The 23,250-nt window shown below is 42.0% G+C and overlaps 2 protein-coding genes across 8 annotated transcripts in view; one reads left to right on the top strand and one right to left on the bottom strand.

Annotated features, from left to right (window-relative positions):
- Positions 1-1,905: 1,905 nt before the first annotated feature.
- LOC149319240 (ankyrin repeat domain-containing protein SOWAHC-like) lies at positions 1,906-8,623 on the bottom strand. Its single transcript, XM_089511344.1, has one exon. The coding sequence runs from the start codon at positions 8,549-8,551 to the stop codon at positions 7,166-7,168; it is 1,386 nt and encodes a 461-aa protein (XP_089367470.1). The 5' UTR covers positions 8,552-8,623; the 3' UTR covers positions 1,906-7,165.
- A 1,170-nt stretch (positions 8,624-9,793) lies between these two features.
- The window catches only part of LOC149319241 (septin-10-like), a 38,209-nt gene continuing 24,752 nt past the window's right edge, over positions 9,794-23,250 (top strand). For 2 of the 7 annotated variants that reach the window (XM_089511345.1, XM_089511349.1), the window contains exons 1-4: positions 9,796-10,009; positions 16,784-16,852; positions 18,508-18,619; positions 20,661-20,856. In XM_089511345.1, the coding sequence (XP_089367471.1) occupies positions 9,980-10,009; positions 16,784-16,852; positions 18,508-18,619; positions 20,661-20,856 (407 nt within the window). In that variant the 5' untranslated portion in view covers positions 9,796-9,979. Of the gene's footprint in view, positions 10,010-10,083; positions 11,167-16,783; positions 16,853-18,507; positions 18,620-20,660; positions 20,857-23,250 lie in introns of those variants that run through there. The other 5 variants (XM_089511346.1, XM_089511352.1, XM_089511348.1 and 2 more) reach the window with 5 other exon arrangements.

A 23,250-nucleotide genomic window follows, 5' to 3' on the forward strand; every position in this document is an offset into this window, starting at 1 on the left:
TATTATCCAGCTTGTAATCCTTATGTTTAGAATCTCTACAAAGAGCCAGTGGGGACCCTTTTTCAGTCTGTGGCCCAATTTAAGTGAAATGATGGTAAGGCCACATTCGAGTAGTGGCCAGGGCTAAAGGCAAAAAGGGTAGAACCAAAAATAGCAGCATGTTTCAGGTTAAGGCTCTTTGTGGCAGTGATTAAGTCTTAGGAAAGGCATTTAAAACTCTGCGCATAAAAGTGTGTGTGCTGGGAAGCTAGCAAACAATGGTGCCAGGAGGAAGGCATGTAGCTTTCTGGGAAATCCCAGTGTTTGAACTGGGACCCCAGAAGATCTAGATTCAACTCATGGTGTGAAGTTCCCCATCCTTACTATAAATTCTTATTCCCCCATATTTTAGATGTGGTGAGAGATGGAATGAAGGAATTGCCTAAGAAATCTGTATTCAAGGCAATGGTTAAGATTGGAACTAGGGATTTATTGACTTCTATCTCAGTCTGTTTGCATTGCCACCAGCCAGGTGTGGGAAGGAAGGAAAATTATTTTTTCCTGGAATAGCTTGTATATTATTATTATTATTATTATTATTATTATTGAAATTTTAGTCAAAAAATTGACCCAAAAAACTTGACCCAACTTGAGTCCATGGGTCAATGTAAGTACTTAACTCTTATATACAAAAAAAGGAGCCATCCCCTTTCTCTGAATAGAGTGGTAAAAGGCGAGAGCTTCATCCATCCTGGAAGCACCAAAAAGAAGCATGGATCCCCTCTACTCTCTCATCCATCCAGTCTTTAGGATGAGCACAAACAGTTATGCCTGCCAAAATGATCTAAGTTCTTGGGCATCATTTTCCTTTGAACCATCCTTTACATCCTTTGTTAAATGCCCCCAACTTTTACCTTCGATTTATCCATGGGTCATATCAAAATCCGTAATTTTGGCTCCCAAAATCTGCCCTTGAATTATACATGAGGTTGACTTATAGTCAAGTATATACGGTAAAATGAATTATAGTTTCATGTTCTTTAGAAACTTTACGTTCTACACACTAGGAAGAGATTCAGCTATCAACACATACAAGTACTTTGCTATCCCCTTATTTTATTGATTTATTTATTCCCTACATTTTAGGAAATATTTTTCTCACACATTTTGGTTTAATAACTAATTGACACTTAAGCACACTTTTAAGATGTATACTCGAATCTTGTTAAACCAAATGCCTGCTAAAAACTAGGGGTGTTAGTTCATAATCAAGCGTAATCTATCTTCAAAGAAAAAAGGCTAAAAAACAAATCACTTCTAAATTTTACTTGAAATTGCTGCCCTTCTAAGAAAAGTATACAGAAAACAAGACTAGACAGATCTTTACTTTGCTCCAGCATGGCTCTTTTCATGTTTGTAATACAGTATGTAGTATGAACTTGACTTTATTGTGCCAAGGAAACCTGTGATATTAAACTTGTTTGAAAATGTCTTTGTAGCAGTTGTAGGCAGTTGTGAAAATGCAAGGAAACTGTGCATTGATTCATGAAGAGAAATTAAGGAAGGGAGAGGATTAGAAATTCCTCTGCAACAAGGTCTCCCTTTCTCTGAAGTTGACTTGAAGACTGATTTTTAAGATAGATTTATAGCATAAAAACAATCCTGTATGCAGTCCTGTAACATGCTTTATATGTTTACACAGAGTGACACAATTACATTGCGTATTTCCCATCTATCATGGATTTAAGTGAAGCTTCTCATGTATATAAGCAAGAACAAAGTTTATGATGCATTTAAGTTAAGCATTACAAATTCTAAATTGGATCCTTCTCCAGCCTCTGAATATCAGTCTTGTGGGCCATTATTAGCAGAAAGAAAGACACCAGTCAAACATAATTTTACAACACAGAAAACTGTGACACTTTATTTATTAAAAGAAAGGTGATTTTACCATGATTTTTCACTTAACCATTCATTCAGGCACATATTAAAGTGTTTGTCAATACAGCTGTGGACAAATATACCTCATCCTGGCATAAAGGTAACAAAAATTACAATTTAATAGAATACGTATTTCTTCAGAAATATTCCTCCCAGTTTCTGTGGGACTTACTCTCAAGTTAGTGGACATAAGATTTCAGCTTTAATCTCATTTCATACTTCTTCAAAAACAGTTAACTTTTTTTTTAGCTTTTACTATAAAATTATACCCAAGTGCTCCAGTTTCGTACCACCATAACAAATCATGTGTTTTGTACAACATTACTCACATTTAGTATTAATACACCAGTTAATTCACAAGTACCAATAAAAATAGTTTTCTTCAAACAAAGGTTTTGAAGTGATATATATTTTTTTCTTTTAAAAAATAACAGTGACTACACAAAATGTAAAATCAATAGGTAAAACAAAAATTTTCCCCATTATGGGAAAGTAAGTTGTGTGCTGGTTATCTGTAAATGCTGAATGTGGCTAAATACCATTGCTAGCCTCCTTCTACCTTAGTTGTGCAAGTAGCAGTAGCCACCTTGCATCAAGGTGCAGTAGCCACCTTGATGCACCTATATAAATATGTATTAAAAATGGCGTCATACATTTCTGAGGAGGAGGCGCCATAGGAAGGAAGTCAAATAAAGGCAAGGAGAAGAAACAGAGGCGACTGGAGGAGCGGGCCGCCATGGACGCTGTCTGTGCCAAGGTGGAAGCTGCAAATAAATAATGAGGAACAACTGTGAGGTGGCTATTGTCGTTGATGTTGCCAGAGCTCTAGCAGCCACCATGGACCAGAAACCGTCAACATCCGCATCATTGCCTTCCATCACGAAGAATTCTCAGCCATATCAAGCAACAAGATCACAGGATTTTTCCAGTTCGAGTTTGGAATCTAACTGTACCTCAAGCAAAAAATTTCTGATTGTTCAGACGGAAGCTCTATTCTTCAAGCTAGACTACACAGCTTTTGAAAATAAAACTGAATTTTCATTCAGCTTGCAAAATAAAGACCGTGAGAAAGCACAAAGTGGCGTGTCCCTTCCCAAGATACCACAGCTTTCAGTATAGCTGCTCCTATGGAACGGACTCCCAGTGGAGACTCGCTTTGTTACATCCTTGAAGATTTTCAAGAAGGCCTTAAAGACAGAGCTATTCCTCCTGACCTTTTATGAAGACCAGTGTTACAGATCGAGAGCACCTGACCCCCTGACTGACTGATGACTGTTTTCTGTTTTTAGCTGTGGTTTTAATTGTAATTATGTTGTAATATTACAAGTGTTTTTACCTCTGTTGTGATCCTGTCTCGATCCATTGGGAGAGGCGGGAAGATACAAATAAAAACTCTTATTATTTGTTACATCTCTCTGGCTCACCTCTATGGAATGTACTATCAATAGGAATGGATCATCATGTGCAGTTACAACCCATCAGTCTTTGTTGTGGAAGAAGGGACCTTTGTATACATCCCACCCAAACCATAAATTTATTTTTTTGTGCACACACTTGTCACTGTGAAGAGGCAGCCCTTTGTATACATCCCACCCAAAGTATACATTTAGTACATGGAACTAAAACATCACTGGCTTTTATTAGTCACCTTTTGGAAGTGTATACTTTGATATGTTGTAGTGATTTGAGGGTTGGACTATGACTCTGGAGACCAGGGTCTGAATCCCCACCCAGCCATGGTAACCCACTGGGTGACACTGAACAAGTCACAATCTCAGCCTCAGAGGAAGGCAAAGACAACCCCGCCATTTCTATAAATCTTGCCAAAAAAAAAAAAAAACCTGTGATGGGTTCGCCTTAAGGTTGCCACAAATGAGAAACAACCTGAAGGCTCACTACAACAACAAAATATGATGTGAGGTCGCATAAGTCAGGAACCAGGTCCTGTGTCACTAGTCTACAACAGAGCCCTTACCTAGTGAAAATAGCTACAGCAAAATGAACTTCAACAATTTAAGTGATGTAGACTTCCAAATGGTCTCTACAATTATCAGAGCAACTCTTACATCAACATTTAAACAGACAGTACCTACAAAAATACACCCTTTTGTCAGCTATACCAGTAGTTTAAATATGGCCGACAACAAATGTTTAAAAACAAAATAGTGTAGAACATATCTTTCTTGGACAACACCTAGTTAGCAACATTGAGATTTTAAAGAAGTCAGTAAAGATATTATATATCAGACAGTATTCTGCGCTGCAGAATAATCAAACTCTATTTTCTCTGCTACAAGATTAAACTTCTGGCGCTGTAGTGCAGCACTGACGCTTTGGAACCTTTACTTTGCTACAAGTTCCATGTTGGCAGAAAGACAAGGAAGGCCACTGGCCTTATGACCCTACTGAAATGTGAGCAGGAGTGCTCCACATACCCCTTTCTTTGCAGTTTGTAATATTTAACCAAAGGCACATTTAATTACAACTTTTAAATTAAAAATCAAGAATGCGTTTGCTTTTTTTCTGCCTTGTATGCACAAAGAAGCACCAGTTTAGTGTTTTAAGATTTTATATCAAGCTGTGTGCTTCATGATTTTGTTTTTTTCACTAAGGACTTTACAAAGTATCAGTTAGGTGTCTATGTACACAATCTGAATTATTAGCATTTGCCTGACCACTATCAAAATATTTTTGGCATTGTGTTTTTAAAAAGCATCAACAACACAAAGTTTTCCATCCTCCCATTTATAAATAAGTATCATAATGTTCCAAAAAAAGCAACACCCAACTTGTGGATTGTTAAAGGGTTGATGGAAATACCTGTTTCCTGTTTAGTACAATTTCTAAAAAGAAAGTTGACCTGGCACAGTAAGAGGGCACAGAAAAGCCCTCCTGCAGTTTATGTAGCTTCATGCGATAATGTCCAAAGATGCTTTCAGAAACAGTCACTGCTTACATCCATGGCTCTTGATCAGCTTAAGAAAGTGTCGGATGAACTAATTGAGAAACCTTGCCTTAGCAAGTCTTGCTTTTATTTGGCAACATTTGATGATTAAATTCATACCAGCAGCAGTGGAAGACCAGCTCCCAATTCCTTACTCTTTGAAGTGAAAGTATTCTTTGGAGAGCTTATTGACCATAACTTTTTGATGCTAGTGACTTCTGCGCAAACATCATTCTTAGTATTTCTTTAAAGTAAAATAAAAATATATTAATTTTCAAGCTACAGAGTGTTGCTCTGTTGTTACTTTTCTAACACATTTAATTCATTATCGTTATTTTAAGAAAGGAATCGTTGAGTAACTTACTTGCTAAGCAAGACAAAACTAAAGGAACTGTCTTAGGTAACAGATGGCAGCAATTGATCTGTGTGCTTTTAGCTTTCCATGTGTAACATATTGTACTCTCATACATAAGTCTATAAAGGTGACAACACTAACGCATGTAGACATCTTGTAGCACCTTTGAGACTAACTTGAAAGACAGAAGTTGGCAGCATGAGCTTTTGTTGACTTTTACTTCCTCAGAGGCATTCCTCAAATGCCTCTGAGGAAGTAGACTGAAGTCTACGAAAGCTTACTGCCAACTCCTTTCTTTTAAATTAGTTTCAAAGGTGCTACAAGATCTCTCTACATGCTGATTCTACAGATTTACATGGTTGTATCTCTGAATTCTACCACTACGGAAAGCACAATGATGCACGTGGGACTCCTATATTTTTCTCCATAGTGATCCTCATGTGCACTTATAAGCACTATGTCCCTGGGCTTACCAGTCTGATCTCTGGATCAGAGTAAGTGTGTTTCAGTGATGAGAGAACCATTTAGCATCCCTCTAAAAGACTTTTTAAAAAACAAATCCTGCCCAGACCTTTGGAATGAAATGTCCTCCACTTTGAACAAATAAATGATAAACAATAGCACTAGATAAACGTGGGGAAAGTTCCCTTTCTAGACCTCCCGAAAAGTCTTACATATTAGCACTGTAACAATTCACAAGCGTTTCATGAACATTGTTTTTCCAAATGTATGTATGCTATGAAAAATGTCCCTTAGGACTAACAGAATCCCCCAAACTGTATTTCCCTTGTAACTGTAACATGTGATGAGGAGAGTGGACAAGGAAGGCACCTGCAAGAGAGAGAGAGAGAGAGGACTAGGGCTTGGCCCTTTCCCAACCTCTTCAGGCAAATGTTTGCCTTTTAACCACCAATTTCAGGTGCTTGCAAAGGAGAACTGATAGCGGTGTGTGCTATCAGTTAGCCTCCCTGCATGATCACTTAGCTACCTCTATAAATGCCTCTCACCCTTGTATTTCTCTCTTCAAACATGGGGAATGAACCACACATTGGCTATGAATGTGCAATCTGGCCTTAACAAGTGGAGTAAACCATTGTGTGGTAAACCACTTCCACATACTTAGACTCCAGTGGCAAAAAACAAAACAAAAAAGATGTCAAATGTATACATGTAGAAAGCAAGATTCTACAAAGAAGAACTAAAACCTCCATGTCACACCAGTATGCTTGTTTTCTATGTGCCACCCCTTTCCCCATGGTTAAAGGCATTGGCCCCCACCTTATCCAAGGCTACAGCGTTACAGATTGCACACATACATGTTCAGTGCTTGAGTGTGGAAAGAAACACTCTGGAAACATCCTACCAAACGCCTACGGGGCAAAGAGAGAGAAAACTTGACCTGCGTAAGAACTGAGGACCCTGGGCACCTTACATTGTAAACCAAGAGGCACAAACAGCACCATGACCTATTAGCTCCCCTGGAGAAGGGTCCCTGGGGCGTTCCCCCTTGTAGCCCTCTCTCTGTGTGTGTTGGCAACGGATGACCCTCCTCCTGCCCAGAGGAGAGTTTAAGGGGCAGTTTGCCCTCCGATCCCATCACAGCAAGCAGTGAATGCCCTCAGGGTCCTCCCCCCCCAAATGTCCCTTAGTTTGCCACCCCGTCCTTTCCAGGTAGGAGCAATGGATACCCTGCTCCTCAGAGGATAATTTAAGGGCAGCTGAAGCCAGGGATAGCTTGCCATCCTATCCAGGTACAAGTAGTTAATACTTTCAGGATCCTCCTCTTCAAAGGGTAAACAGGGATCCTTTGCCACCCGGCCCTCCCCAGGTGCAAGAAGCAACGGATGCCCTTAGGGCCCTCCCTCCAGTTCAAGGGGCATCCAAGGATCGGGGGAGCCATCGCGGCCCATCCAGTGGCAAGAGGCAGCCTGCCGGGGCTCCGTTCTCTACCCGAAGACGTTGGACTTGGGCCTGAGCTTGAAGGAGCCCTTGAGGGGCCGCTCCTGGGGCCCTTCCTCCTCCTCCTCCTCCTCCGCCGCCGCTGCCGGGTCCTCCTGGGCCTCCCCCCGGAAGGAAGGGGTGGTGTGGATGATCTGGGTGCGGAAGCGGACCTTGTTGAGCCGGGGCTTGCTCCTCCTGCCGCCGCCGGAGCCCTTCCTGCTGAGCTCCCGCGCCTCCCCGCCGGCGCCCTCGGCTTCCTCCCCGTGGAGGTGGAGGTGGGGCAGGCGGGAGGCCAGGAGCTGGGCCGGGAGGACGCGGGAGAGGCGCCACCGCCCGCCGGGGGCCTCCGTCCCGGCCCCTTCCTCCTCCTCCTCCTCCCCGCCGACCAGCCCCCGCAGCCCCTCCGAGGCCCCTCCCCGGCCGCCCAGGTAGTGCGCGGCCTTCCTGCCGCTGTAGTCGCGGAGCTCGACGTCGGCGTCGTAGGCGCCCACCAGGAGCTTGACGACCTCGAGGTGCCCGTGGAGGGCGGCCAGGTGGAGGGCGGTGTAGCCGGCGGCCGTGCGGGCGTTGATGTCCACCGAGAGGCCCCTGCGCCGGGCGAAGGTCACCAGCAGCGCCAGCAGCTCCGCCCGGCCCAGCTTGGCGGCCCAGTGGAGGCAGCTGAAGCCCGTCACGAAGTCCCGCTTCCCCAGCAGAGAGGGCTCGCAGCCCAGCAGCGCCTCCAGGCTCTCCCAGCGGCCCTCCGAGGCCGAGAGCATCCAGGCGTGCTCCAGCGGGTCCAGCGCCACCGAGCCCCCGCCGTTGCCCTCCTCCTCCGCCGAAGACGAGGCCACCGAGGCGCAGTCCGAGTCCCGGCCCCCGAGCTTCATCTGAGGGGAGCTGCCCAGCGCCCTCCGCTCCAGGAAGGCCTTCCTCCCGCCACGCGGAGGGGTCGCCGCCGCCGCCGTCGCCAGGGCTCCGCGTTCCTCCTTGGCCGCCGCCTCCGCCTCCCCTTCCCGCCCTTGAGCTTCATCTTCGGCCCCAGCGATCACGGGGCGCCCCTCCGTCCTCCCCTCTGGCTGCCCTGGCGCCGCTTCCCCCTCATCTCTTCCCCTCGGAGACCCTGGCGGAGGAGGAGGGGCGTTGTTAGCGGGGACGGCGTGCTCGGCGTTGCTGCTGTTCCTGAGGTACTTCTTGCGCAGCTGGACGTACTTGGCCCCGGAGCCGGGCTCCTGCCTGACGGTGGCCACGGCGTTGACCATCTCCTTGAAGCGCTGCCGGGCCAAGGCTCGGCGCTGGGGCTCCGGGGACTCCAGGGAGGCGCGGAAGTGCTCCAGCAGCTCCGAGTTGGGCGCCCGGCCGCCTCGCTCCGACAGGAACCGCAGCAACGACGCCTGGCTCGGCGCCTCCATCCTCGCCACGACCGAGACGACGACGACGACGCCCTCAGCGCCGCTGCGTCGCCCTCCGCCATCGCCTCATCCCTCGCCCTCCTCGGCTTAATATTAAAGGCCCTCCCGCGCGCGCCCTCGGCCCGCCCTCCTCCTCCTCTTCCCCGCCGTCAATCACCGCCACCCCGCCCACGTGATGCCACCCAAAGGGGCGGGGCCTATTGTTATGATTGATTATTCACGGGTTTGATTCGTGTGTCCGCTCTAGGAATCTCTAGGTCCTCCAGCGCTACTCTATGGTCAACTAACTCAAAGTTGCCCCGAAAGACCTAGAGGTTCCTAGGGAGAATACCCTGCTAGGCCTTTGTAGCGCCTCCAGTGCAGTCCTATGGTCAAATGTTTGCCGGACGTTGACCACAGAGTTGCGCTGGAGGACCTAGAGATTCCTAGAGAGGTGTCCTCTCGGGTAAAAACGTGGCGTTTTAGTTATTTGCGGTTTTTCCACATTCACCAGGGTCTTGTGCCTGTGTATCATTACTATTATTATTAGTCTGAAGATGCCAGCCACAGCTGCTGGCAAAACGTCAGGAATAAAGTCTTCTAGAACATGGCCACATAGCTCCAAAAACCCACAAAAACTGTTATTTATGTCCCGTCCTTCTCCCAAGGCTGGGACTCAAGGCGGCTTACAGCATTACAAAAGCATCACAACATAACAAAGACAGTATATTAAAACAATTAAATGGCTACAATAATTAAAACAAATTTAACGCTCCAAAACACGTTGCAGAAAATAGTCCATTTTAAGACCGCTTTAACTGCCCTGGCTCAGTGCTAGGGAACTCTGGGAATTGTAGTTTACTGTTGCACCAGGGCTCTCTGACAGAGAAGGGACGAATGTCTCACAAAACTACAGTTCCCAGAATTCCCTAGCACTGAGCTCAGACTGGACTAGTCCTGTGGTGTGTTCTGGACCTTTTCTGAAGAGAGCCAGAGTGTTAGACTGGGATGGCCTCTTGGAAACTGTAATTTGGTGAGACATTTAACCTTCTCTGTTAGGGAGCGCTCTGGTGCCACAAGAAACTACAGCTCCCAAGATTCCCTAGCACTGAGCCTTGGGGCAGTTAGAGCTTTTGGACCTTCATAATGAGCCCGCGCGATGGGGAGACGCTAGCCCCGCCCCTTCGCCCGTCAGGCGGGCCACGCCCCTCTCTCGCCACGCCCATTCGGACGTAGGCCCCTCCCCCTCGGAGGCTCCTCTCCGCCTGTCGAAACCTGATTGGCGGAGCCTCCCTCCCCGCCCACTCCTCAGCGAGGCGTCTCCTCCTCCTCTCAGGCATTCCAGCTGTTGGCGTTGGAGTCGGGAGATCGGTGCTGCTGCTGCTGCCCCTCCTTCCTCGCTCTCTCTTCGTCCTCTTTGGCGCGCGGTGACCCCTCCCCCCTAATGCCATGGCCTCCTCCGACGAGGCGCGGCAGTTGGTGAGTCCGGCGCGAGCCAGGGAGGGAGGGAGGGAGGGAGGGGCGCATGCGCGGCCGTTGGAGGGGAACCCCTTTCCAATCCCAACGGTTTTTTCTCTCTGTTTAGGGCGGCGGTCCAATGGGCTGCGTTTGCGCGGGAGAAACAGCCCCGTTCGACGCCGCTTCGAGGGGATTCTGGGAATCGTAGTTCATTGCGGCCCCAGAGCTCTCTCTGACAGAGGAGGCTCAGTGTCTCAGCACACTACATTTCCCAGAGTAGGAAGGCCACATGCAGATGGATAGACTTATCTCAAGGAGGCCAGGGTCTGCAGGACCCGAGTAGGGGCCAGAGGGCTTGGGGGTGAGCTGGGAAGGAGGCAGCAAGGGCAACAGCAGTCATTAACCAAAGAGGTCTATCTATCAGTCTCTCCAGGCTCCCCAAGCAAAGGGCTGCTGGAATGGTCAGTTTCAGCTCTCATTTGGATAGATTGGAGCCTGGTATGCTTCATTACTTTTATTAAAAGCAGATCTCTTCATCAGCTATTTGTGGTCTAGACATCAGCAAATGCTGAAGGACCAGCTTTCTTACCTGCCCAACGTAACCATGAATCCACATCTTAGCAAACCTCATGTAGAGACTATGGTGATGCAGGAGAGGTGTCTTGTGCATTAGTCATCGCTTCTGTTGTACCTGCCAGGCCCTTAACGCATATCTTCAGTTTGCATTTACAGTGGGATCATATGGCCCTGCAGATACCCTTGGACTGCAATTCCCATCAGTCCCAGCTAGCATAGGCAGTGGGACGTAATCCTGGGAGTCGCAGTGCAACAGCATTTGGAGGGCTGCGCAACTCCCTGATTCATGTGAATTCACCTATGCTCAAAGTGTTTGCCTTCTCTGGGGCTTTCCCTTCACATCCCAATTTCCTTTGGGCCATTCCTGAAAACAAGCAATCCTTAGCCTGTGACACTTCACTTCTAACCTTTTAAAGACTATTCTCCTGCCTTTAAGCAAATAAACCAACACCCCTCTGTTCCTTGCATACTTCCTTGAAGTCACCAGATCCCAAGTGCTTTTCTCTCTCAATCTCCTTACTGTATAAATGCAGAAATTGCGTGATTTTGCTCTCCATGAAGCTTTGAAATGATTTCTACAGAGAACGCGTAATGAAATCAGAGTATGTTTGTAGGTTGTTTGTTATCACGCAGTAATGTAGAGAGGTCCAAGTAGTTGGATTAGTAGGACACTGGCCTGTGTGCATTGCTTTGCATCTATTTCCCAAAGGTCTTATTTATTTGTTTATTTTAACTTTTTTAAATCGCCATACATATGATTATTGCAGTGCTATATAAATAAAGTTTAATAATAATGATAATAAATTAAAAAGGAAAATTAATTAATTGAAATGGTAACTAATGAAAAGGCCCTAAGGGGAGGTGTATTGCTTAAAAGAAAAGTAGTTAAAGTAGCAACATGCACACTTTCTTTGGAAGAAGGCAATTAAAATAAGTGGGGCTTTCTTTTGAATGGTTATAGCTTTGTCCTCTAAATGTTGTTACATCACAAGTCTGGTGTGACAATAAACAACATTTTATAGTTACATTCATTTCTGATGAAATTTGATTAACTTTCTGCTATATTTGAACTGTAGTAGTTAATCTTAATTATAATGAGTCGAAAAAACCAGAATTGTGTCATACACAAAACTATCAGGCTTACGTTGGCATGGCTTTGCACTGAAGTCTCCTTTTAGAGGCTGAATATGCTTTTTGAGAGTTAAGTTTCATTGTACTTAATGTAAACATTCACAGGGTCAGCGTCTAGTTATTTGCAGTAAAAGTAGATAGACTCCATTTATGTAAAATGAAATTACTTTTCATTTTAAAAATTATAAATCTGTTTTAAAAGTTGAACAGGAAATCTCAGTTTAATGCAGAAATTTGCTAAAGCGTATATTTAAATCTCTGAAGACTAAATTGTTGTTAATTACTGCTTTACTATGAAAAAAAGCAGGAGTAGCTTCCCTTCGACTGCGATCCTAAGCGTTAGGACTTTGATTCGAATGAATCATGAACCAATATTGAATCAAGCTGATTCAGAAAAATGTAAGTTAGATCTAAGCTGAATATCTGAAGTTTACTGAAATGATTGGACGATCTGGAAAGACAGGTATTCAGTCTGTTTTTCTTCAGGAATAGTCACATTTTCTCTGAAACTCTCCATCTAGGGAAAACAGCCGGCTGGGAAAACGATGGCAAAAAAGAGGAGAGTTGCGACTGATGGCTTTAGCTGTCACTCAGGGAAAGGTTTTACCATGGCTCTGTTTTTTTTTTTTTTTTTTTTTTTACTTTGGCATATATCACATTAAAGTCAATGTACCTCTGATTATATGGGTAATAGTATTGACCCCCTGCAATAGTGCTGTCAAAGTAGATATGGGGCAGAATTGGCATCTGGGTTTGTGGCAACTCTATCCCCACATCTACTCTGGAAGCACTATTGTACTCACAGCTTCCAAGAACAGCATTAGAGCCAGCACTAAGTGGAAGATGCCTGTACCCATAGATACACTTATCTGTTCATTATCAGTCGTGGTCAGCGAAGACACAAAGCTTGTGCATTTAGACATCATGATTTGGGTTTGGCTTAGTATAAGATCAGGTGGCTTCTGATGCAGGTTGAGCTGGATCAAGTTATTTTCTGAATTGGTATCTGAATCAGATTTTGTGGTTGGTCTGCACATCTGCTCAAAAACACTTAGGAGGACATGCCTTTTGTTAACATTATAAAATTTTGATAGCATTCTGCTAAACTTAAGGTTTGCACTATATAAGCCATGTGTTCATTGTTATGAATGTCCATTTCTATATTTCATTGGGATCCTATCAGGTCCTTATCATTGAGCCTGTATTTTATGCCCTCCTAGTTTTGAAGTGTATTCAGTTCACTTTCTCAACAGGAGCAAACTATTGCTTAATCTTTTACAGTATATCAAGAAATGTAATATTAGAAGGCAGGGGATTTTGGAATTCAGATGTATGCTAAAATGTGTGTGTGTGTGTATGACAAGAATTCTATGAGAATGAATCTTTGTATGCTGTCTGAACTAGGCATTGTTTTTGTATTAAAGATTCAAGCTGGGATCATTTAGTAAATTACAAGAAGGCAAAAACAATGAAGGTTTTTTTTAGTTCTGAATGTCTGACAGCATTTATAATGCCTATATTGAGTTGTTCTTTGTGCAGATCTGGATCTGATTCAGTTCTACTGGCTCTGTGTAGCCACTCCACCCAGGAGATGACTAATTGGTGCCAGTTTGGAAAGGACAGCCTTAAGTAACTGAACAATGTGGAATTTCAGTCACCTAGTATGAGTAGCTTTTTATTGTAATAGCAGGATGTAATCAAAACATATTTTTGTCCTGTAATTTTTGGGACAGTACAGTAGACATATTAGTGTGAACTTTCTTTTTATTCATTAGAAGAAGTAGCTGATCAAAGAAACATTAATCTAAGTCACTGTTTGCTGTGATTTTAGGTTTTTTTATATTGGAAGTACTTATATGAGTTGCACAGTGTACTTGTAAAGATATATGTTCTGTAGGCAAATGTCAAATGGCATTTTAATTTCAGTTAATAAGAAAATAGTAATAAAAAGTAACTACTAATATTTGCTTTGTTAATACTGAAAACATTCAAATAAACATTGATTGTTCCAGGATGTTTAGCTGTTTAGGCTTGTATATTTCACTATCTCTAGTAGACACTTAAGTTCCAGATTAAAACTTGCATCTTCAAGTATCCTCTTTGGCAGAAGATCAAGGACACGATAAACAGACTTCTTCGTACTTTTGCTAGGCGAGCTGCAACATTGTTGAGGAGTAAAGAATTCTTGCGTCAAGACAATTAGTAATGTAATAGGATCCTGTTTACAGATACATTATTTCAGTTACATACTCTTCCTAGCAGAAACAATTGCCCTCATCAAACTTTGTTCTGGCACAGAGTTCAGATTTTTATTTTTTTAAGTTGATGTGAATGAAAAATAACCAACTGTATTTTTTCTATATTAGGCAATGAAAACAGCTGTCATTACTGTTTTTGCATCATTTAACATGCAAAGTACCTTAATGTTTGGAATTCAGGCTTAGTTCTATCATGAAATAGCCTCTGGAGAGCAATACGAGGTTGTTGATGCAATAGTTGCTGAGTGGCAACTCTCACCAGCCCTAGCCAGCAGAGTCAGTAGAAAAGGATGAGTTGGGGGTAAAAGCATCTAGGAGACTGTGCTCCCCATTACTGGTCTGATTCCAAGACCCTCTTGGAAAGAATGGTCTGTCCCTACTTCTGGAGCATGTACAGAAAGAAAGAGAAAGAGAAGAGGGCGGCAGGGATAAAGAGAGAGATGGTGGTACTGCACACCTTTGACTTTGGCTCCATTCTCTGCTGACCTGTGTCCCCCAACAGACTACTTTGAGAGGAATGTGGCCCTTGACATACACACAAGGCTCTTCCCAAACCAGTTTAGAATAACTCCTTTCTTAAGTTCAGGGCTGTGGCTTCTTTTAATAAGTCCATACATCTGCAATGTGCTCTTCATCTTTTCCTACTGTTTTTCGTTTTGCCAAGCATGATTGGCTTTTCCAATGAGACATGTTGTCTCAAAATAGGATAGCCTCAGCTTAGTCATTTTGCCACTCTAGAAAGAAGATAGCCTTGATTTTACTATTGGACCCATTTATTAGCCATTTTGGCACTCCACAATATCCACAGAACTCTCCTTGAGCATCACATGTCAAGAGGGTTGATTTTCCTCACTGTCCAGTTTGTACACCTATACATAGAAATTAAAAAGACAATGGCATGGATAATTTTGACTTTGGCATCTAATGATATATCTTTATACTTGTAGATCTGGAACTTCACTGGCTTCTTGTTAAGGCAAAGCTGTTAAAAATCTATAAAAGCGATAAAAAATTATGATGTTACAGGCATTTTTCTGGAGCCAGTGTAGTGATAATAGTGCTGGATTGGGACTTGGGAAATCCAGAGTCAAGTCCCCTTTGAGCCATGACATTTATTGTGGTGAGAGCCTTCCTCTATCTCACCTTGACTTCCCAAGATATAAGCCGTTAATTCAAATCAACTTAGTAGCATACGTGTTTATTCAGAAATATGAGATGGTGCTGACAAGAAGGAAATGACCTAGAACCATGAAACTTGCATGTATTCCATGTATTCACCCTGAAATTCAGCACACTTGAGAAAGTGCCTCATATTTCTTTAACCCTCCCCCCTCCCCTCCGCAAATTCTGATGTCTGATCACCTTTGAGTCATTCAAAAAATTTCTTCCTTTCAAACTGTTTTTAAGGTTTGATAACAGGAAGTAATCAAATGGAGCAAGGTCTGATAAGCAGGGTGGATGGTCTATGAAGTCAAACCTCCAATTTTTCAAAATATCCATAATCTTGCCAGCCATGTGAGGAGCAGCTGCATTGTCCTGCAAAAAGAGAACACCTTTCTGCAGCTTCTGTTGCTGTTTTTGCGTCAGTGCCTCTTTTAATTGGCACAGCAAGTTAGAGTATTATTCTGAATTAATTGCTTGGCTCTTCCAAATGTAGTCACTCATCAAAATACTTTTCTTATTGTAAAACCTGTGGCCATGACCTTTCCTTTGAGTCTTGAATTTCTTTGGCTGTGGAGAACCCAATTGCTACCACTGCAAAGACTGTTGTCTGGTCATCAGATCATAGTGATGTACAGTGGAGCCTTGTTATACGCTGGGGTTTGGTTCCAAGATCCCCCGTGGATAACAAAATCCATGGATGCTCAAGTCCCATTAAAAATAATGACATAGCAAAATGGTGTCTCTTATAACAAATGGAAAATCAAGGTTTGATATTTGAAATTTATACTTTTTTTGAACATTTTTAAACTGTGCATGCTTGAATCCGTGTATAAAAATCTGTGTATAAGAAGGGCCGACTGTAACTATGTTTTATCAACACTGATGAATTGTTTCAAAAAGTTGTCACTAGATTACTCAGAATGCTGAAAATCAACTTGGAGGTATCCACTCAATTTCATTGCTGGTCAGCATTCAGACATTTCAGCTTCCACTTGGCTGATAGCTTGTGAATAATCAACTGCTCCTGGGATATCACTAGTGCCTCACCAGTTGTTTTAGCTGAGATTTGCCAAAATCAGATCATTAATACGCTTAACAGTTTCAGGAGCTGACACTGTTGAATGCCTCCAGGAACTTGTTGCATCTTTGATCTCAAAATCTCCATGGTGAAAGTTGGCATGCCCACTTCACAGTTGAGTATGATGGGCACTTGTCACTCAATGTTTACATCCATACACTCATAGACTTTCTTTGATGTTGTCTTCTGCAGGAACAGGAACTTCATGTGGCCCAGTGTTGAGTATTTGAAAATTCCACACTTTTATGACATGGTTCCATAAGTGATCTGAAAAAATCCAGGAATCAGAGCTATGATCCTGCAGATTGGCACTTTATACTACAAAAGAACATTTTTTTAGCCTACAGTGACAAAATTACACTCAAATTTGGGGACGTGGGTTGGGATGAGAAACTTTCAGCACCCTCTTCTTGTAACCCTCCTGATTTCTGTGAGATCTACTCCCACGCCCCAGTTAGTGGACAGAGAATTTCAACTTTAATCTCTTTTCATACTTATTCAGAAATGGATAGCAAAATGCCTACCTTTTTCTAGTGATCTTTGCTCTTTAATCTTTTACCTTAAAATGCTTGTTTTTCTTTTTTCTAGCGCTTTCAAACTGATGCTGAAATGAGGGCATCCTCTAACTCACCAGTTGATAACCAAGGTGCAAAGAGGGTGAGTAAATGATTTTACAAGTCATTCACAGCATGTTACCATTCTAGAATATAAAAAACAGAAAGTCCTGTGACATAACAATTTTTATTTTTCATTATTTTGCATGATCTGCTAAAACTTGTTTCATAATAAATGTGAAACCTTTCCGGTATCTCAGTATTGTTTGTTAGTTTTGCTGCAACAAATTAACATGGCTAACATTCTGGAAATTATTAGTGTTATGGAAGCATCAGTATCTCAGCTAGACAAGGATAAATGAGATTCACAAGGCTTCTTTCCTTTTATGAAGACCAGCATGAAATGTGATGAATCCCTGGCTCTCCCTGAAATGCACAGGTGACTCAGGGGAGACAAATGGGTCTTTCCCCATTTTTCATAGAAGTTTAGAGAAAGCAGAAGTGCAGATTCCTCACCTGTCTCTGTTTCACCAAAGCCCATTGTCAAGTAGGAGATCAGCCTCCTGGTGTCCGCGAATCACAATGTCTAACCCAATAGTTTGTGGACTGTAGGAAGATGTATCCACATAGAAATACTAGTGTGAAATGTTGAATGTTCCCAGTCATATTTTCCATATATACAAATGCTGTTCTTAAAAAGATACTTGTGTACTTTTGTGTTGCATTCATCTAGGTGTTTGAGAAACAACATTTTTCAAATGTAATAAGGTCTGGAGCCACTTAAAACTGAAAAATGGAGCAAACCTTGACAATGCTTCCTGCACCCTTTTTGTTTTCTGCATCACAACTATCCCTGTGTTCACATTAAAGTTAAAATTCTATAAATGGAAGCCTCCACTCCCTTGTCAGAAACATAGAACAAAGTGTGCAAGAAGAGGCCTCAGTCCTGTTGATAGTGCAATAGACCCAATTAATCTATGGGAATTTTGAAAGTCAGCACTTAGGAGTTTATTTGATTCAGCGAGTCTGCTGTAGTTGGGAGTAAAAGTAAGATTCTGGCCAAGAAAGAGAAAGGGACAGATAATGAAAGATCCTGAAGAGATTTTTTTAAAAAACCCAGAAAAGATTTGAGTAAAAGAGGTTGAATGATAGAAATATGAAAGCATGAGGGAAGAACTGTCCTAATATAAATGTAAAATGCCAATCTTTAAATTCCAATGTCCTGAGCCACATGGTGATGTGTAATGCTTTCATGTGTCTTTTAAAGCAGTGCTTGTCAGGTTATCTGATATGGGGAACGAGCATTACATTTGTGATCATTTGGTACAATTATAGTTTTTTGTGGGTTTTTTGGGCTATATGGCCATGTTCTAGAAGAGTTTATTCCTGACATTTCGCCAGCATCTGTGGCTGGCATTTGGTACAATTGTTTCTTTCTTTCCTGTAAAATTGCCAGGGACTGGAAACCAATGGCACAGGGATTGGCTCTGGTCCAGGAACTGCTTTAAAGGAACAGATAATTTAAGCATCACTTACAATACATCATCAAAAAGCAGTAACCCATAATACCAGCATAATGTTTTACACTGCCAAGAGTGAATTGTATTTGGATGATTTTTTTTTAAAAAATGAACCAATTGACACATTAGGCATGTTGGTAAAATGTTGACTGATATTTTGTTTAGATGTGGCAGTATTTTTCCATGTGTAACATAGGAATGGTGTTTCAGGCATTTAATCCAGTTTCCCTTTGTGCAGCCGAATTGCCGAGCCTTGTCCTTGGCTGGTCATGTTGGTTTTGATAGTTCACCAGATCAGTTGGTGAACAAGTCTATTCATCAGGGGTTTTGTTTCAACATTCTCTGTATTGGTGAGTAATATAGCTGTTAGCAGCATTACTTCTTTGCAACTAGTCTCTCCCTCTCTCCCTTTCATTATCTTTTGTTGAAATATCTGGATGAGTAAAGGTAACAAAATTGTTAATATTTTCTATTGGATGTTGTCTAAAAGACAGGGGAATAAATGTAATTTATAAAATTTATAAAATTAAGGTTCATAATTGTTTTACCCTTTCTGTGATTCCTTTATGGATTCTTTGTCTTTTATATTTAGAAGTATTTCTGCATTGATTCATGTATAGTATTGAACAACCTATGTTGGGGTGGGGGATGTGTGAGCTATAGGATGCATATTGCCCCCAGACCTCTGCTCCCAGATTTTCAGCTAGAGAACTTCATAAAATCTCCTGCTCTAAAAAACTTTTTTGGTCTACATGGTCTCCAGTACTGCCCACAACACTCAAAACCCGTTTAAAAACTTTAAAAACAAACAAAAACATTTTAGCCAAATCCTTGAACTTGAAGTGGCATCACTTTCAGTCATGCCAGGAAAAACAGTGCAGCTGGGAAGGTGTTACAGGGATTATCCGCCTCTACAGTTTGCTTGGGAAGACCATGAGAATATAGCTCCTTTTACCATATCTTGTTCATGCAATTTCCAGAAGAAGAATGAAGCTTACGGTAGTTCATCACTGATCTGAAGCCAGGTGCTGATGTCACAGTGCTGGCTTGTCTGGTTTTACAGGATGTTTTTCCAAATATGTTATTTCCCCACAAACCTCTATGGCAGCCTTGCATAGTAGGGTGCAAGTTTTGAACTCCAGCTCCCAACACCCCCAACCAGCATGACCAGTGGTCAAGAATTATGGGAGTTATAGTCCAGAATATCTCAAGTGCATCTGGTTAGAGAAAGCTGTTTTCTGGTTTAGGAAAAAAAACTTTATTAAATTGTCTCAGTCACAATTAAGTAATTTATCTCTCTGTTTGGACTATTACTAGCCGTTTGGAAACAGAAGGCAGATTTAGTGCTAAACATTGGATTAAGGACTGTGAATTGCTTCATATCAATTCCTGAGCAAAAGAGAAACATCAACATTCTTTTAAATAGATCTCTGGATATTTATCTAATTTCTTTAGCTTCAACAGCTTTGAGTGAGAGGAAATTAAAAGCTTTTCTATTAATAAAATGCTGTATTTTCTGGCGTATATGACTATTTTTTAACCCAGGAAAATCTTCTCAAAAGTCAGGGGGTCATCTTATACACCGAGTTTCGTCTTATAGGGCGGATGCTGAAACTTCTGAGCCAGACTGGAGAATCTGCGGGCTATGTATACTATTCAATCCAAGCAGGCTTTGTATACAACAAGTTTTCCTGCTAACTACCTGCATGTCATAAGCATTTTAATTAAAATTACCATATTGAAATCATATCTAATGTTTTTTAAATTTTTAATTTGGTGTATGTTGGAAGAGAGGTAGTCTTATATGGCAAGTATATCCCAAACTCTATATTTTAACTGGAAAAGTTGAAAGTCATCTCATACGCCCAGTTGTCTTATATGCCGGAAAATACGGGTACAATAATAATGATGTGTAGAGGGAAGAAAAAATGTCTGGAGGCTAAGTAGGCTTATTTTATTCCACCTGGGTACCTTTGTAACTACTGGATTTAAGGAATCTAATGTACTTGCCATGTATCACTGTAGCATGGATGGTAATTCCTCTACAATGAAAAGGGAATAAACAGAGGGATTGCGAGGAGGAAGCAGAAGGAAATACAAATTCAAATGTAAGAGAGGACCAGTTGCTGCTTGAGAGATGAAGCTGATAAGTGAGAGGGAGTACCTGTGTCTGTGTCATTTGGGAAAATGCCATGGCATAATGATCAGATACAGCTACAGATGATCACTAAAAGAGATCTTTGGTTTTTTTGATTACATGCATTAATAAGTTGCAACAGATGACATTTTACTTCATTTTCACTGTGTGATGTTTTTATCCTATTTCCGTTACAATGACATTTGTGTGACTCTGATTTGTAGAATGAACATACATTTTTATCTCAATTTTAGGGGAGACAGGAATTGGAAAATCAACTTTGATGAACAGTTTGTTTAATACCAGTTTCGATGAGCATATGTCAACACATTTTCAGCCGAATGTAAGACTTAAAGCTGAGACTTACGAACTCCAGGAAAGCAATGTTCGATTGAAGTTGACAGTTGTAAATACCGTTGGATTTGGTGACCAGATAAACAAAGATGATAGGTTAGTAGTTGATCATTCACATGGTTCGGCTAGTGACATGTGATGTAAGCTGTCCTTTATTGTTGTTACTGTTGTTAACTTCTGTCAAGTCAACTTTGACTTATGGCGACACTATGAATGAGAGAGCTGCAAGTCATCCTATCATCAGCAGTCCTGCTCAGGTCTTGCAAACTCAGGGCCATGACTTCCTTGTTTGAGTTTGTTCATCTGTATATATAATTATAGTGGTGTTGATATGGTTACTGTTATTATTACAGTTAACACAGTTACATATCATTTTTTCCTGACATTTTGGAAAATTGTCCATTTAGGACCTGGAAACTGATTTCTTATCGTCAGAGAAGTAAACTCATTATGTTGACGGAGTGTTTAACATTCCAGTCCTGAAAGCTACTTTATGCTTGCCAAAAGCTTGCATAGGCTTAGGTGGGCTTCATACTTTTTTTCAATGAACAACAGGAAGCAGGCTGCCATCTGTCATAAGGGAACAGTTGTTTAAAGAAGACAAAGTCTCTTTAGACTAAGAGATGAACCATTATCTAGACTCTTTTTTTAAAGACAGCCTGGTCTGTTAGGGATGGAATCTAGTTATTAGGTTGTATAGAGTAAAGTGCCACTGTAATAATCATGGAAAAGTCAATTTTGTTGGCCATTCACAAACCCACAAACAGCAACAAGTGTTTCTTTTCCCTCTAGTCAGTATGATAAATCATCCATTCTGCTCTCACTCAGCTGTATGCTCTTCTTGCCTCTTTCTTCCGTCATGTTCTCAGCAGCAATTCATGCTGAGTATTGTCCTGGTTTCTCCCAGTTCTCATTGCTAAGCATCAGTCAGGTTGTAGGCTACCATTATATACTGTACCTCCATTTTATCCATACCTCTTCAGTTCTGAACTGTTTGGAATGGTGTGTGTATGTTAGTGGATAGTGGTGCACACAGTTGTTGTTGCTATTGTTAACTGTCCTCAAGTTGACTTGAACTCATGGTGGCCCTGTGGATAAGACACCCTGTCTTCTGATTCTCTGCTTAGGTCTTGTAGATTCATGCCCATTGGACCCCCCCCCCCCACAATAATTGAGTCTAGCCATCTGGCATGCAGCCTTCCTTCCTTTCTTCTACCCTCAAACTTTCCCAGCATTATCTTATTTTCTAATGAGTTGTGCCTTCTCATGATGTAGTCAAAGTGCAAGTCTCTGTTTGGTCATCTTGGCTTCCAGGCAGATTTCAGACTTCATCTGTTCAAGGACCCATTTGTCTTTTCGGCTGTCTGCACTATCCTCAGTACTCTTCTCTGTCATCACATCTCTAATCCACCTTTTTCACTATCCAGCTCTTACATCCATACATAGTGATAGGGGATGCCATGATTTGGACGATTCTAACTTTAGTGCTCAGTTGTATATCTCTCTTTCATGGCTTTCTTTGCCATTCCTAGTCTTCTTTTTATCACTTAACTGAACAGTGTTTGATCCAAGGTACGAGAAATCTTTCACTATTTCAGTTTCCTCATTATTTAGTTTGAATTTATGTAGCTCCTCTGTGGTCATTGTTTTTGTTTTATGTTCAGCATCAAGCCTGCCTTTGCACTTTCTTTTTTGACCTTTCTCAGTAACCATTCCAAGTCCATAATGTTTTCTACTAGTAATGTTGTGTCATCCGCATATCTTACATTGTAGCTGTTCCTTCCTCCTATCTTCACTCTTCCTTCTAACTCTAAACCTACTCTTTGATGTTTATCACACTATACTCTTAAAGTGCTACTATTCCACTTTGACTCCTCTAGCTGCCTCCTGTTGCATTCTGGGATTTGCAGTTTTAAGGAGGGGTATTTAGAATTCTCAGGCAGAGACTCTGCCTGAGAATTCTAAATACCCCTCCTTAAAACTGCAAATCCCAGAATGCAGCAGGAGGCAGCTAGAGGAGTCAAAGTGGAATAGTAGCACTTTAAGAGTATAGTGTGATAAACATCATAGTGTGATGTTTTCTGCATACAGGTTGAACAAGTAGGGTGATAAAATGCAGCCTTTCCTGACCCCTTGCCAATTGGGAACCATTCTGTTTCTCCTTATTCCATTCTGACAGTGGCCTCTTTTCCTGAACATACCTTTTTCATCAGAACTGTCAAGTGTATTGACACTCTGGTATCTTTGAGAGCATTCCATCAGGCTTTGTTATAGTCTATAAAGCACATGCTCTTTTTTTGGGCGGGGATTTCAGGGTGCACTCCATTAGCCATTGTATGTTTGCAATGTGATCCCTAATGCGTTTAGCTTTTTTGAACCCCTCTTGCATCTCCGGGATCTTTCTCTCCATATGTGATTAGAGTCTGTGTATTTTAAGCATAATTTTGCTTGTGGGAAATGAGCGCTATGATCCTGTAATTGCTGAAGCCT

The sequence above is a fragment of the Sceloporus occidentalis genome, unplaced genomic scaffold, assembly GCF_023333645.1.
Source record: "Sceloporus occidentalis isolate IW3139 unplaced genomic scaffold, rSceOcc1.0.p SCAF_2, whole genome shotgun sequence".
NCBI classification, from domain to species: domain Eukaryota; kingdom Metazoa; phylum Chordata; class Lepidosauria; order Squamata; family Phrynosomatidae; genus Sceloporus; species Sceloporus occidentalis.